General features: G+C 49.1%; 1 protein-coding gene across 1 annotated transcript in view; it reads left to right on the top strand.

Annotated features, from left to right (window-relative positions):
- The window catches only part of SMARCC1 (SWI/SNF related, matrix associated, actin dependent regulator of chromatin subfamily c member 1), a 542,893-nt gene that overhangs the window by 302,598 nt on the left and 223,107 nt on the right, over positions 1 to 17,188 (top strand). Inside the window, 2 exon segments of the mRNA XM_030196622.1 lie at positions 1,373 to 1,441; positions 1,443 to 1,524. Of these exon segments, the coding sequence (XP_030052482.1) occupies positions 1,373 to 1,441; positions 1,443 to 1,524 (151 nt within the window).

Here is a 17,188-nt window from a genome sequence, read left to right on the forward strand (position 1 = left end):
CAATAACTTGAGATCTGAAAATATTTGTTAGAAGCTCCTTTGATAGAGTTGTGTTAAGTTGATGTGCCTTTTCATACGTAGTTCCTGTGCTTTGGAACTCTGTCCCCTCCCCCCCCTAAAAAATATATTGTAAGAAAGAGAATTCCTTAAGTGCAGAAAACATTCAAGACATTTCTATGTAAGGAGTTCTTCAATCCATCCAGAATAAACCCCATTATGTTATATAATTTTATTTATCATAGTTCAATGGTCTGGATTTTAAGTTTTATGGATGCTTTTATTTTGTAAACTTTGTATGAAAATGCTCTTTTTAAAAATTATTTTAATCTTTATGCTTTGTAAATATTGATCTCTTTGAACTTAATAGGATAAATTAAATAACATCTCCTTGGTTTTTCAAGCCTGACTTCAAAATTTATGAGCTAAGTTTATTATGATCCTTATTTTGGAAGCCTGTTTGCAATTTATACTGGCATTTACACGTATGTGTAAGATCCAGTTTTAGAAAGTTGGTATTTACAAATGTATAGCAGTCTGCCTCAGCGACTCCGTCTGCTAGTCTAGCGTCAAAAGATTGGATCCATTCTCTGAGATTCAGGAGCTCTTTGCATTGAGTACACACACATGACGTCTCACCAGCTGGGAGATAATCATATATGTGGCAGTCAATGCAAAAGACTGGATAGCAGCCATCTCACTTCTGGACTGATGTCTGAATTTTATTATTGAGTTTTTTGGGTATTTAAAGTTTATAAGGTAGTAGGGGAACCTAACCTAATATAAAATTCCTTAAGATTATTTTGTATATTTATGCTTCTCACCAAGCCGCAAATAATTTTTTGTTTATGGTGAATCAGTTGCTCCTGAAAATACTCTGTGGTGACAAATTTCCCTTCTGTCTTTTTAATTGGGATAATTGAATATAAATTAAGAGATGTTCCTGGGGTGGATGGGAAAGCTGTCTAAACGGAGGCAAATGACTTTAAGACTCTCTGATCAATTTAATAACTTCTTTTAATGTTCTAGGGCTTTAGCTACTACATTTAGACTGAGACAAAAGAATACTAGAGTCTTTAAGTAAGCTAATTTTAATTGAAATTAAAACATGTTATTGATGAACACAAATTCTGTTCAATTCCATGGTTTAAGTAACCAAATATCTGAGCAGAGTAATGCCTACTTGCTCAGAGAGGCTTCAAGTGCTCTCAGCACTCCCCAGAAATAACTAGAACTCCTGTCTTAATGGATGGATTTGGTAGGAGATGTTGAATGACGGCTGTTCTGAGAAGTTGTGTATTTTATTTCTCATGTACTCTTGATAGTAGGTTTCTGTTCCTTTCCTGCAATATTGACCTGTTGTAATATTCCTTAGGGTACATGCCTTCTTGGAGCAGTGGGGCCTTGTTAATTACCAAGTAGATGCAGAGTCTCGTCCCATGGCATGGCCCTCCACCTACTCCTCATTTTAATGTGCTTGCAGATACCCCATCAGGACTTGCACCTCTGCACCTCCGAACCCCTCAGGTAAAATCCTACATGTATGCCAAGCTCCTTTGTACATGCTTGGTGCCTAGCCGTTATATTCCTAATTTCTCAGCATGTGTGAGGATGTCCCCAAGAGCTATTCAGTACTGAAAATTTAAAACATTGCCATTGAAGATGCAGAAATTCCAGTATTGTTTATGAAGGGAAAGAAATCTGAGTAGGGTTCATCTTCCACCATGAAATCTTCTAAATCAAGATAAGAAACATAATCTGCTCCAAAATGAGATGTCCACTTTTCTTTCTGAGTAAGTACACTATTCTCAGAGGACAAGCAGGCTTAATAAGTACATAAGTAGTGCCATACTGGGAAAGACCAAAGGTCCATCTAGCCCAGCATCCTGTCACCGCAGTGGCCAATCCAGGTCAAGGGCACCTGGCACGCTCCCAAACGTAAAACATTCCAGACAGTTATACCTAAAAATGAGGAATTTTCCAAGTCCATTTAATAGCGGTCTATGGACTTGTCCTTTAGGAATCTATCTAACCCCTTTTTAAACTCCGTCAAGCTAACCGCCCGTCCCACGTTCTCCGGCAACGAATTCCAGAGTCTAATTACACGTTGGGTGAAGAAAAATTTTCTCCGATTCGTTTTAAATTTACCACACTGTAGCTTCAACTCATGCCCTCTAGTCCTAGTATTTTTGGATAGCGTGAACAGTCGCTTCACATCCACCCGATCCATTCCACTCATTATTTTATACACTTCTATCATATCTCCCCTCAGTCGTCTCTTCTCCAAGCTGAAAAGCCCTAGCCTTCTCAGCCTCTCTTCGTAGGAAAGTCATCCCATCCCCACTATCATTTCGTCCCCCTTTCGCTGTACCTTTTCCAATTCTACTATATCTTTTTTGAGATACGGAGACCAGTACTGAACACAATACTCCAGGTGCGGTCGCACCATGGAGCGATACAACGGCATTATAACATCCGCACACCTGGACTCCATACCCTTCCTAATAACACCCAACATTCTATTTGCTTTCCTAGCCGCAGCAGCACACTGAGCAGAAGGTTTCAGCGTATCATCGACGACAACACCCAGATCCCTTTCTTGATCCGTAACTCCTAACGCGGAACCTTGCAAGACGTAGCTATAATTCGGGTTCCTCTTACCCACATGCATCACTTTGCACTTGTCAACATTGAACTTCATCTGCCACTTGCACGCCCATTCTCCCAGTCTCGCAAGGTCCTCCTGTAATCGTTCACATTCCTCCTGCGACTTGACGACCCTGAATAATTTTGTGTCATCGGCGAATTTAATTACCTCACTAGTTATTCCCATCTCTAGGTCATTTATAAATACATTAAAAGCAACGGACCCAGCACAGACCCCTGCGGGACCCCACTAACTACCCTCCTCCACTGAGAATACTGGCCACGCAATCCTACTCTCTGCTTCCTATCTTTCAACAGTTCTTAATCCATAATAATACCCTACCTCCGATTCCATGACTCTGCAATTTCTTCAGGAGTCTTTCGTGCGGCACTTGTCAAACGCCTTCTGAAAATCCAGATATACAATATCAACCGGCTCCCCATTGTCCACATGTTTGCTTACCCCCTCAAAAAATGCATTAGATTGGTGAGGCAAGACTTCCCTTCACTAAATCCGTGCTGACTTTGTCTCATCAGTCCATGTTTTGTATATGCTCTGCAATTTTATTCTTAATAATAGCCTCCACCATCTTGCCCGGCACCGACGTCAGACTCACCGGTCTATAATTTCCCGGATCTCCTCTGGAACCCTTCTTAAAATCGGAGTAACATTGGCTACCCTCCAGTCTTCCGGTACTACACTCGATTTTAGGGACAGATTGCATATTCTAACAGTAGCTCCGCAAGTTCATTTTTAGTTCTATTAATACTCTGGGATGAATACCATCAGGTCCCGGTGATTTACTACTCTTCAGCTTGCTGAACTGACCCATTACATCCTCCAAGGTTACAGAGAATTTGTTTAGTTTCTCCGACTCCCCCGCTTCAAATATTCTTTCCGGCACCGGTGTCCCCCCCCAAATCCTCCTCGGTGAAGACCGAAGCAAAGAATTCATTTAATTTCTCCGCTACGGCTTTGTCCTCCTTGATCGCCCCTTTAACACCATTTTCGTCCAGCGGCTTGCATATTCTCACAAGTGGGTAGATGCCAATCCATGTTGCCCGGGCTGCCATTTATGCCAAAGTAAAAAGTTAGAGCTTTGTGAAGCATGAGCCGTGCTCCACCACGCATATGCGAGTGCCTTCCTGCCCATCGCATAAACGTGGTCTCAGTTCTTTTCTTTCCACGTGAGGAGCAGCTGCGTTTTTTCAGTCCTCTCCTCACACATCCGGTTCAAAGAGCTTTTGAGTGCCTTTCAACTACTTTTACGCAGCCGGCTTCTATATAAGCGCACAACTATGGAACGGGCTCCCAAAAGCTGTGAAAACAATCCATGACCACTTGTACTTCAGGAAATCACTAAAAAACCAACCTCTTCAAAAGGCCTACCCCAACGACCCCATGTAACCCTCTTCACCTACCAACACAGCATGACTATGATCGAACAGGACAACATGCAATCTTCATCCATTCCGACCCTCCACTTATACCTCATATTATCACTATACAACTTTGTATTTGTTATCCACCGACTGGGCAAACGCCTCTGACGGTACTATGTAAGCCACATTGAGCCTGCAAATAGGGGGAAAATGTGGGGTACAATTGCAACAAATAAGACTATGCCTCGGCTCCCCCAGGCAGAGAAGCTAGAACCCTGGATTCTTTGGGAGGAAGATGTACCAGACTTCAATGCTGATATTCTGTATACAGTCATACTAGCTTTTTACGAGCGTTTACTTGCAAAACTTGGTTAGACAGCTATCGGACTTGGCGGATACGCTCCTTCTGGAGCTTGCCGAGCCTTTTTGTCAGTTGGTCAAGCAGCAGAAGGCGTGTCAAAAGTTCTTGGCCAGGGGCACTTACTACACTTTTGATGTGGCATCCAGGATCTCTGCTCAAAGCATAGCAATCCACAGAGACTAATGGCTGTGTTCCTTCTGTTCAGCAGAGGTTGGCGGATGCCCCTTGCTGGGGGGATAACCTTTTTGGAGAGAAGGTTGAGGAGGTCGCTGACCAGATAAAGAAACACACTGATACCATCTCTTCTCTCTCCTGCCAGACGCCTTCTGCATCTGCCTCTTCATCTAGGAGGTTTTTGGCAAGCCACGGAGCAGTCCCTACTACTGTTCTAGGAGTAGGTACACTCCAGCTCGTCAGCCTACTCAGGCTAATCCCCAGCGCGCTTGTTCACGTCAATAGCATGCTCCTAAGGTCCCTGCTGCTCCCAAGCTTTTGATTGGCTCCAGCAGATCATAGCCGCAATAAAAGTGTCCGTCCTGGGCGACTTGCCGGTCGGGGGAGGCTCAAAAATGTTTTAACATATATGGCCTCTTATAACCTCTGACCGGTGGGTTCTTCAAATAGTCCGTCTCGGATACACCCTCAATTGACTCTCCAAACCTCCAAATTGCCCACTGAGAGCTCATTCATTCAACTCTCAGCACAGGCAGGTACTCGCAAAGGAACTCTCCACCCTTCCAAAGGCCCATGTGGTCAAACCCCTTCAACCAAGGGAATAAGGGCAGGGATTCTATCCCAGGTACTTCTTGTGCAGAAAAGGACAGGGGGGTGCGTCCCATCCTAGACGTAAGGTCTTTGAACAAATTTTAGTCCGTGAAAAGTTCAGGATGGTTTCCCTGGGCACCCTTCTCCCAGTGATTCAGAAGGACGATTGGCTATGCTCTCTGGACTTATAGGATGCATATACTCGCATCCTGATACATCCAGCCCACCGGAAGTATCTTCAATTTGGCTGGTAACACATCACTTTCAGTATCGCGTGTTGCTTTTTGGCCTCTCGTCAGCTTCCAGGGTCTCACCAGGTGTCTTATCGGTAGTCGCAACATCGCTACGCAGACTGGGAGTCCATGTATTCCCATATCTCTACAATTGGCTGGTGAAGGGCACCTCAGAGGACTGTCTTCAGGAGTCTACGCTGATGACTATTCGGGTGCTAGAGCTACTAGGATTTGTTTTAAAACTACCCCATCTCCACCCTGTTCAGCGATTGAATTTTATAGGAGCCCTGCTCGACACATAGACAGTTTGAGCCTACCTTCTAGAGATGAGAACAGGCAATCTTGTCTCACTGGCATCCAGGGTTCATGCCTCTCCGCAGGTTACAGCTCAGCAGATGATGAGATTGTTGGGCCACATGGCTTCCACATTGTATGTTACCCCCATGACATGCCTTCACATGAGATAAGTTCAATGGACCCTGGCTTCAGTGGTATCAAGCCATGGGGAGTCTAAAAGATGTCATTCAGGTGTCCCTGGAGCTTGTACGCTTTCTATAGTGGACCATTCAATCCAATTTGAATCTGGGACTGCCATTCCAAATTCCTCAGCCACAGAAAGTACTGACAACAGATGCATCTCTTCTGGGTTGGGGAGCTCATGTAGATGGGCTTCACAATTGAGGTGCTTGGTCTGCTCAGGAAACGATTCAAATCAACCTCTTGGATCTTCGAGCAATCTTGAACACTCTAAAGGCTTTCAGAGATCGACTGTCTTACCAAATTATTCTAATTCAGACAGACAATCAGGTTGCAATGTATAATACCAACAAGCAGGGAAGCACTGAATCTCGCCCTCTGTGTCAGGAGGCCATCCAGATGTGGCATTGGGCTCGCCAACACTGCATGTTTTTCAAGCCACTTATCTAGTGGGTGCAAGCACCCTGGCCTACAGGCTGAGCAAGATAATGCACCCGCACGAGTGGACTCTCCATATGGGCATTGCCCGCAAGATCTTCCGAGCATGGGGCACCCTCTTGGTGGATCTTTTTGTCACTCATATCAATCACTAGGTCCTTCAGTTCTCTTCCAGGCTTTCAGGCCCACGGCAGGCAAGCATCAGATACCTTCCTCCTCAGTTGAAGGATAGGCCCTTCTGTATGCGTATCCTCCCATATCTCTAGTGGAAAAGACTTTGTTGAAACTCAAGCAAGACCACTGAACCATGATTCTGATTGCGCCCTTTTGGCCTCGGCAGATATGGTTCTTGTCTTCTGGAATTGCCCTCTGAAGAACCATGGAGATTGGAGTGTTTTCTGACCCTCATCACACAGAACGAGGGGTCGCGTCTACATCCCAACCTCCAGTCTCTGGCTCTCGCAGCTTGGATGCTGAGAGCTTTGAATTCGCTTCCTTGGGTCTTTCGGAGGGTGTCTCCCGGGTCTTGCTGGCTTCCACGAAAGATTCCACAAAGAGGTGCTACTCTTTTAAATGGAGGAGGTTTGCAGTCTAGTGTGAGAGCAAGGCCTTAGTTCCCCTTACTTTTGTCCTACACAGACCCTGCTTGAATACTTCTACACTTACTGGTCTCAAGACCAACTCAGTAAGGGTTCGCCTTAGTGCAATTAGTGCTTATCAACATGTAGAGGGTAAGCCTATCTCTGGACAGCCTTTAGTTGTTCTCTTCATGAGAGGTTTGCTTTTGTGAGAGCCCCCTGTCAAACCGCCACCAGTGTTGTGGGATCTCAACGCTGTTCTCACCCAGCTGATGAAAGCTCATTTTGAGCCACTGAATTCCTGCCATCTGAAGTACTTGACCTGGAAGGTAATTTTCTTCAGCTTGTAGGGTCAGTGAGCTTCAGGCCTTAGTAGTGGATGCATCTTATACTAAGTTTCATCACAGTAGAGTAGTCCTCCACACGCACCCTAAGTTCCTGCCGAAGATGGTGTCTTGAGTTCCATCTGAACCAGTCGATTGTTTTGCCAACATTCTTTCCCCAACATCATGCCCTTCCTGGCCAAAGCAGCTTGTACACCCTGGATTGCAAGAGAGCATTGTGTGGGCGTTTTTTCGCTTCCTGTGCCGCTGGTGGAGGTGTGTTCCCGACTGCCGATAGAAGTCGGATGAATGTACGATCCTTGAAGATGCCATAGATGGCGAAACACAATTGTGTCGGGTTTTACGTTTCATTTCTACATTTTGGAAAATATTGAGGCTAAAGAAAGTTACAGACACTAACACTGGACTGTCTACAAGTATATGATTAAACAAGAGATGTCCTTTTGTCCCAGTATTAAAAAGCACAGTTCATATAAAGTCTGGTGAAAGATCAGAGATGTTCGACAAGAATTGCAACATCAAACTTTGATACGGGACATTAGAAATGTTGTATTAATGGACATATTAATATTATGATAAAGAAGGACCAGTTAATGTGTCACGATTTAACATTTATTTAAGCATAAGTTGTTTTAATGATCTATTAGATAATTGTATCAATATCGTGTGAATGAATGGAAGATTGAATGTGCATGTGGTTTATTCTAAGTTGATTTGTTATATAAAGTTTGAGCTTAATAAAGTTTGTATTGAATTTAATTAGAGTGAACAGTTGTTTTGAATAATATATATCTAATATAATAAAACGCACCCTCAACGTTCTGAGGACAACGTTCTGAAGCCATCTGACGTCACTCCCAGGCTGAAGGGTTCGTGGATTCGTGGTGTGAAGCCTTCAAGCCAGCCAGCCGTCTCTGCCCCACCCTCGCGTCAAACGTCATGACGTCGAGGGCGGAAAAAAACCCAAACAATTCCGGCAGCGCAGCGTCAGGGAAGGAGGCGGCGCTCCCGACGTCTCTAGCCTTCCCTTCGCTGTGTTCTGCCTTCTTCTGACGTCAAGGATGACGTCAGAAGAAGGCGGAACACAGCGAAGGGAAGGCTAGACGTCGGGAGCGCCGCCTCCTTCCCTGACGCTTCGCTGCCGGAACCGCCACGGAGGTAAATTTAAAAAGAAGAAAGAAAAAAAAAAAAGAGAAGTTGGGGGGAGAGAAGAGGGTGGCCAGTAAAGTAGAACAATGGCAGCGGGAGGGCAGGGGAGAAACGACAGCATGGATGCGAAAGGGGGGCCATGGATGAGAAGGGGGGGGAGAAGAGGGCGGGGCCAGGCTGGGACATGGGAGAGAGAGGAGCATGGATGCGAGGGGGGTCATGGAAGGAGAGAGGGGACTTGCTGGAAAAGGTTGAATGGAGGCGGCAGGGGACAGAGGAGCATGGATGGACATGGATTGGGAGGGCAGGGCTCAGGGAGAGAGGGGAATTGCTGGAAAGGGATGAATGGAGGGGGCAGGGGACAGAGGAGCATGGATGGGCATGGATTGGGAGGGCAGGGCTCAGGGAGAGGGGAATTGCTGGAGAGGGATGAATGGAGGGGACAGATGGGCATGGATGGATATGGATTGCAGGGCAGGGCTCAGGAGAGAGGGGAATTGCTGGATAGGGATGAATGGAGGGGACAGATGGGAATGGATGGATATGGATTGCAGGGCAGGGCTCAGGGAGAGAGGGGAATTGCTGGATAGGGATGAATGGAGGGGACAGATGGGCATGGATGGATATGGATTGCAGGGCAGGGCTCAGGGAGAGAGGGGATTGCTGGATAGGGATGAATGGAGGGGACAGGTGACAGAGGAGCATGGATTGGGAGGGCAGGCTCAGGGAGAGAGGGGAATTGGTGGAAAAGGATGAATGGAGGGGGCAAGGGACAGATTGGCATGGATTGGGAGGGCAGGGCTCACACTCTCTCTCTCATATACAATGTCTTTCTGACTCTCACTCTCACACTCTGTCTCACACTGTATCACATTCACTCTCTATGTGCCACACAGTCACTCACACACTTGCTTGGTCTCATACACTTACTCTCACAGAGAATCTGTGTCTCACACACACACTCTCTCTCTCGCCCACACACACACACACTCTCTCTCACACTGTCTCACATACACACTTGCACACACTCTCATTCTCACACACACACTCTCTCACAAACACACTCACACCCAGACTCACTCTCTCACACACACACACTCACACTTTCACTCTGACTCTCAAACAGCCACTGTCACACTCTTCCAAACATACACACTCCGAGGAAAACCTTGCTAGCGCCCGTTTCATTTGTGTCAGACACACACACACAAAAAAAAAAAAATATATATATATATATATATATATATACACACACACACAAATGAATATTCTAATATGCCCCACCCCATCCTTTGTCCCCTCAAATGAAAAAGTCAAACTATGCCCATGGTTACCATCTAGAACAAATTTTGAGTTTTTGGTTTACTGACCTAAGCAATAATATAACCCCTGGTCACTACCTTGCCAGCTTCCCATAACAAAATGGGGTCAGATTCATGGACTTGTTTTCAAGAAAGTCTTGCACTTCATTGTAAGATAGTCTGCAAGTATGGTTGTTATAAAGGTGGGCTGGGAAACACCACCCGTCCCCTCCCCTGGGTCTCTCCCCCCCCCCCCCCCCCCCCCCCCCCACCAACTCAACATCTGTCCAAATTGTTCTGTGATCAGAAACCACTAGGCGGCCAATTTGTGCCAACTGGACTTCAGAAAGCATCTCTTCAGTAACTGAAACAGTCAATATGATGCCCTTTAGATATCAGTAAGATCCCGCTCATGGGAGTATAAGATCCTCCAGCAGTACACCAAGAGGCGTATTTTCAAAGCACTTAGACTTACAAAGTTCAACAGGTTCCTATGGAACTTTGTAAGTCTAAGTGTTTTGAAAATGAGCCCCCAAGTCTAAACTATTAAGACTCCCAGACCGTCATCGAACCAAGGTCTGATTCTGTGTAGAACTGCTGTGGTGTCCATCTGCATATGTAAATTAGAGTTAAAGTCCACTAGCAAAATTTTGAAGGGGCCCATTGTATTAGATAGTTTAGCTAGTAATGTCCTGTAAAAAGTTTTGTTTTTTTTAATTGTTTGCGGCATATATTGAAGTAACTATGACAGTAGATTGCCGTAAAAGACCCTCCACAATGACAAACCGTCCCTCAGGATCCTTTGTCACCTTTTGTGGCTTAAATAGTACAGATTTATGTGTTAGTAAAGCTACCCTGGTTCTGCTCATGTCGGCTGATGAATAGAAACATTGTGCCACCCAAGAGCATTGTAGTTTTTCATGTTCTGCATCATTGAGTTTAGTTTCCTGTAAACCCACTATCCCAGCTTTGTGCCTATTTTGAGTCTTGAGAATTTTTGACCTCTTGTTCGGGGAATTAATATCTGATATCTGACACATTCCAAGATATGACTCCCATATCATTTTGTGATATGGGTAGTATAGGATTCATAGAAAACACATGTAAAATACGTACTGGCTAGCACCAGGAATCCCCGCCTCCTCAGTGGTCTATATACCCAGGGGTTGGGGGGGGGGGGGGGGTTGAAAAAAAACCCACACAAAAAGGTCACCAAATGTTTTCTGACAAGTACAATTCTGTACGTGTTCTCTGAATAAACTTAACCCTACCCTCTTAATCCCCCACCCTTCCTCTCCTCTCCCCTCATCCTCCACCTGTCCCTCCCTGCCCCAAGTCAGTACACTTCTCCTCCAATTCACCTGCACCCACCTCAAACCCACCCCTCCCTAAAGGCAATAAAGAAAAAGAAAAGAATGTAGATAAAGCAAATTCACCAATGGTAAACTGACAGTACCCAGACTTCTCCGAGGACAAGTAGGCTGCTTGTTCTCACGTCTGGGTTGACGTCCACGGCAGCCCCCACCAACCGGAACAAAAACTTGGCGGGCGGTCCCGCATGCAGGGCACGCCCACCGCGCATGCGCGGCCGTCTTCCCGCCCGTGCACGACCGTTCCTGCTCAGTTTTTTTCGATTCTGCGCTGGAGAGAGACGTGTTACCATCTCTCTTTAATCGTGCGCGTTCACGCTTCTTTTCTTTATTTTCTGTGTTTAAAAAAAAAAAAAAGTTGGTTTGTTCCCTCGTCGTCTTAGCCGCGGGGGCGCCTCGTTGCGGCCTTGTGGCCGCGCGGTCGTTTCTTTTTCGGGTGTGCTTTTCACCGCCACCCTCGACGACTTTGACTTCGCCGATGCGATTTTTCCGTCGATGTCCTCGAAGGTCCCGAGTGGATTCAAAAAGTGTGGTCGGTGCGGCTGGCAGATCTCGCAAACCGATACCCACGCTTGGTGCCTCCAGTGCCTTGGCCCGGAGCATAATACCAAGACGTGCACCTTGTGTCTCGGCTTGCGAAAGCGGACACAGGTGGCGAGGCAACTTCGTCGGGACCAACTTTTTGGAACTTGCGCCGGCCCTTCGACGGCATCGGTGTCGACGGCCGGATCTTCGGTACCGGTACCGATGTCGACGAAATCGGCACCGACGATGGCATCGACCCCAGGAGCACAGGTACCGTTGGACGGCGAGCGGCCGCGTGGGCAGTCAGCCCCGGCCACTCCCTCTACCCAGGGCCATCGGGACCGAACCCTGTCAGACCCGATCCCTCGAGGCCGGGGGGGTTCTACCTCCTCTTCATCTCTGCCACCGAGCTCCGATGATGGGCACCGAAAGAAGACCAAGAAACATCGTCATCGGTCGCCCACGGGACTACTAGTTCCGGCGCTCCAGAGATGACTCGACGCCGAGGAAGCGGCAGTTGCCGAGAGGAGCGTTCCCCCTCGGTCGAAGAGGTGTCGCTGCATCCGTCCATGGGTGCTTCAGTACCGTCTCCTGGACCCGAGCAGCTTCCGGCCCCGACACCCATACCGGCCCCCCTGCCTTTCCCGACAGCGGGCCTTGACGAGTGCCTCTGAGCCATCCTTCCAGGGATTCTGGAAGGGCTGATGCGCCAGGCCTTGCCGGCACCGGGGGTGCTTGCGCCCCCGGCGCCGTTGATAGAGGCGCTGGCGTGCTCTAGCCCAATGCCGAGGACACCGACGCCGCTTGCGGTACCGGTGTCGACCGCCACGTAGGTGGAATCCCCGTCGACGTCGATGGAGGGAGCTTCATCTCCGCCGGCACGGGAGTCCACCCGCTCGACGCCATCATCGAGGACATGGTTCCTCGCAGTCGAGACAGGCCCGGTTCAGGTCTGAGCTGCAAGAGCTCATGTCCGACACCGAGGAAGAGGCCTCATGGGGGAGGAGGAGGACCCCAGATATTTCTCCTCAGAGGAGTCTGAGGGCCTTCCCTCCGACCCCACTCTTTCACCGAAGAGGAAGCTCTCGCCCCCTGAGCGCCTCTCCTTTGCCTCCTTCGTCAGGGATATGTCTATATGCATTCCCTTCCCCGTGTTCTCTGTGGATGAGCCGAGGGCTGAGATGCTCGAGGTCCTCGACTATCCATCACCACCTAGAGAGTCTTCCACGGTACCGTTGCACAATGTCCTCAAAGAGACACTGCTTCGGAACTGGCTGAAGCCATTATCTAACCCCACCATTCCCAAGAAAGCGGAGTCCCAATACAGAATCCACTCTGACCCAGAGTTGATGCAGCCCCAATTGCCTCATGACTCGGCGGTCGTGGACTCTGCTCTCAAGAGGGCACGGAGTTCAAGGGATACCGCCTCGGCGCCCCCGGGGTGGGAGTCTCGCACTCTGGACTCGTTTGGGAGGAAGGCCTACCAATCTTCCATGCTCGTGACCCACATCCAGTCATACCAGCTCTACACGAGCATTCACATGCGGAACAATGTGAAGCAACTGGCGGACCTGGTCGATAAGCTCCCTCCGGAGCAGTCCAGGCCTTTTCAGGAGGTGGTCAGGCAGCTGAAGGCATGTAGAAAGTTCCTGTCCAGGGGTATATATGACACCTGTGATGTGGCATCTCGAGCTGCGGCCCAAGGTATAGTGATGCGCAGACTCTCCTGGCTGCGTGCCTCTGACCTGGACAACCGCACCCAGCAACGATTGGCGGATGTCCCTTGCCGGGGGGGGATAATATCTTTGGCGAGAAGGTCGAGCAGTTGGTGGACCAACTACACCAGCGGGAAACCGCCCTAGACAAGATCTCCCACCGGGCGCCTTCAGCATCCACCTCTGCAGGTGGACGTTTTTCCCGGGCCAGGCAGGCTGCGCCCTACGCCTACAACAAGCGTAGGTACACCCAGCCGGCCCGAAGGCCTCCTCAGGCACAGGGACAGTCCCCGCGCGCTCGTTCCCGTCAACAGCGTGCACCTAAGCAGCCCCCTGCGCCTCCACAGCAAAAGCCGGGGACGGGCTTTTGACTGGATCCATGGGAACATAGCCGCCATCAAAGTGTCCGTACCAGACGACCTGCCGGTCGGGGGGAGGTTGAAGGCTTTCACCAAAGGTGGCCTCTGATATTCTCCGACCAGTGGGTTCTCCAAATAGTGCGGTGCGGATACGCCCTGAATTTGGCCTCCACTCCACCAAATTGCCCACCGGGAGCCCAATCCTTCAGCTCCCATCACAGGCAGGTACTTGCAGAGGAATTCTCCGCCCTTCTCAGCGCCAATGCAGTCGAGCCCGTGCCACCAGGGCAGGAAGGGCAGGGATTCTATTCCAAGTACTTCCTTGTGGAAAAGAAAACAGGGGGGATGCGCCCCATCCTAGACCTGAGAGGCCTGAACAAATACCTGGTCAAAGAGAAGTTCAGGATGCTTTCCTTGGGCACCCTTCTACCAATGATTCAGAAAGACGATTGGCTATGTTCTCTGGATTTAAAGGACGCTTACACTCACATCCCGATACTGCCAGCTCACAGACAGTATCTCAGATTCTGCCTGGGGACACGGCACTTTCAGTATTGTGTGCTGCCCTTTGGGCTCGCCTCTGCCCCACGGGTGTTCACGAAGTGCCTTGTGGTGGTCGCGGCGTATCTACGCAAGCTGGGAGTGCACGTGTTCCCGTATCTCGACGATTGGCTGGTCAAGAACACCTCGGAGGCAGGGGCTCTCTGGTCCATGCAGTGCACTATTCACCTCCTGGAGCTGCTGGGGTTTGTGATAAATTACCCAAAGTCCCATCTCCAGCCAGTCCAATCTCTGGAATTCATAGGAGCTCTGCTGAATTCACAGACGGCTCAGGCCTTTCTTCCCGAGGCGAGGGCCCACAACCTCCTGTCCCTCGCTTCCCAGACCAGAGCGTCTCAGCAGGTCACAGCTCGGCAGATGTTGAGACTTCTGGGTCATATGGCCTCTACAGTTCATGTGACTCCCATGGCTCGTCTTCACATGAGATCTGCTCAATGGACCTTAGCTTCCCAGTGGTGCCAAGCCACCGGGAATCTAGAAGATGTCATCCGCCTGTCCCTCAGTTGCCGCAATTCGCTGCACTGGTGGACATTTCGGACCAATTTGACCCTGGGACGTCCATTCCAAATTCCGTAGCCCACGAAGGTGCTGACGACGGATGCATCTCGCCTGGGGTGGGGAGCTCATGTCGATGGGCTTCACACCCCAGGGACTGTGGTCCCTCCAGGAACAGGATCTGCAGATCAACCTCCTGGAGCTCCGAGCGGTCTGGAACGCACTGAAGGCCTTCAGAGATCGGCTGTCCTACCAAATCATCCAAATTCGGACAGACAATCAGGTTGCAATGTATTACATCAACAAGCAGGGGGGCACCGGATTTCGTCCCCTGTGTCAAGAAGCCGTCGGGATGTGGTGTTGGACCTGCCAGTTCGGCATGCTTCTCCAAGCCACATACCTGGCAGGCGTAAACAACAGTCTGGCCGACAGACTGAGCAGAGTCATGCAACCGCACGAGTGGTCGCTCCATTCCAGAGTGGTACGCAAGATCTTCCGAGAGTGGGGCACTCCCTCAGTGGACCTTTTCGCCTCTCAGACCAACCACAAGCTGCCTCTGTTCTGTTCCAGACTACAGGCACACGGCAGACTAGCGTCGGATGCCTTTCTCCTCCATTGGGGGACCGGCCTCCTGTATGCTTATCCTCCCATACCTTTGGTGGGGAAGACCTTACTGAAGCTCAAGCAAGACCACGGCACCATGATTCTGATAGCGCCTTTTTGGCCCCGTCAGATCTGGTTCCTTCTACTTCTGGAGTTTTCCTCCGAAGAACCGTGGAGATTGGAGTGTTTTCCGACTCTCATTTCGCAGAACGACGGAGCGCTTCTGCACCCCAACCTTCAGTCTCTGGCTCTCACGGCCTGGATGTTGAGGGCGTAGATTTTGCTTCGTTGAGTTTGTCTGAGGATGTCTCCTGTGTCTTGCTTGCCTCTAGAAAGGATTCTACTAAAAAGAGTTACTTTTTCAAGTGGAGGAGGTTTGTCATTTGGTGTGAGAGCAAGGCCCTAGAACCTCGTTCTTGTCCTGCACAGAACCTGCTTGAATACCTTCTGCACTTATCAGAGTCTGGCCTCAAGACCAACTCAGTAAGGAATCACCTTAGTGCGATTAGTGCTTACCATTACTGTGTAGAGGGTAAAGCCATCTCTGGAGAGCCTTTAGTCGTTCGATTCATGAGAGGCTTGCTTTTGTCAAGGCCCCCTGTCAAGCCTCCTGCAGTGTCATGGGATCTCAACGTCGTCCTCACCCAGCTGATGAAACCTCCTTTTGAGCCACTGAATTCCTGCCATCTGAAGTACTTGACCTGGAATGTCATTTTCTTGGTGGCAGTTACTTCAGCTCGTAGAGTCAGTGAGCTGCAAGCCCTGGTAGCTCATGCTTCTTATACCAAATTTCATCATAATAGAGTAGTACTCCGCACTCACCCTAAGTTCCTGCCAAAGATGGTGTCGGAGTTCCATCTTAACCAGTCAATTGTCTTGCCAACATTCTTTCCCAGACCACATACCTGCCCTGCTGAACGTCAGTTGCACATATTGGACTGCAAGTGAGCGTTGGCCTTCTATCTGGAGCGGACACAGCCCCACAGACAGTCCGCTCAATTGTTTATTTCTTTCGACCCCAATAGGAAAGGGGTCGCTGTCTGGAAACGCACCATTTCCAATTGGCTAGCAGATTGCGTTTCCTTCACTTACGCCCAGGCTGGGCTGGCTCTTGAGGGTCATGTCACGGCTCATAGTGTTAGAGCCATGGCAGCGTCAGTGGCCCACTTGAAGTCAGCCACTATTGAAGAGATTTGCAAGGGTGCGACGTGGTCATCTGTCCACACATTCACATCACATTACTGCCTCCAGCAGGATACCCGACGCGACAGTCGGTTCGGGCAGTCGGTGCTGCAGAATCTGTTTGGGGTTTGATTCCAACTCCACCCTCCAGGACCCGATTTTGTTCTGTTCAGGCTGCACTCTCAGTTAGTTGTTCTTCGTAGGTCAATTTCTGTTATGCCCTCGCTATTGCGAGGTTCAATTGACCTGGGTTCTTGTTTTGAGTGAGCCTGAAAGCTAGGGATACCCCAGTCGTGAGAACAAGCAGCCTGCTTGTCCTCGGAGAAAGCGAATGATACATAACTGTAGCAGGTGTTCTCCGAGGACAGCAGGCTGATTGTTCTCACCTACCTTCCCTTCTCCCCTTTGGAGTTGCGTTTCTCCTCATTCTTTTGCTTGTCATTCAACTGAGCGGGAACGGTCGCGCATGGGCGGGAAGACGGCCGTGCATGCGCGTTGGGCGTGCCCTGCGTGCGGACCGCCTGCAAAGTTTTTGTTCAGGTTGGTGGGGGCTGCCGTGGACGTCAACCCAGTCGTGAGAACAATCAGCCTGCTGTCCTCGGAGAACACCTGCTACAGGTATGTATCATTCGCTATCCCTATGCACAAAATTGCATCTGTCTGTTGTAATGTTTTTCTGGTCTGTGCAAAAAATGTCTTGAGGAAA

The sequence above is a fragment of the Microcaecilia unicolor genome, chromosome 1 (assembly GCF_901765095.1).
Source record: "Microcaecilia unicolor chromosome 1, aMicUni1.1, whole genome shotgun sequence".
Taxonomy (NCBI): Eukaryota; Metazoa; Chordata; class Amphibia; order Gymnophiona; family Siphonopidae; genus Microcaecilia; species Microcaecilia unicolor.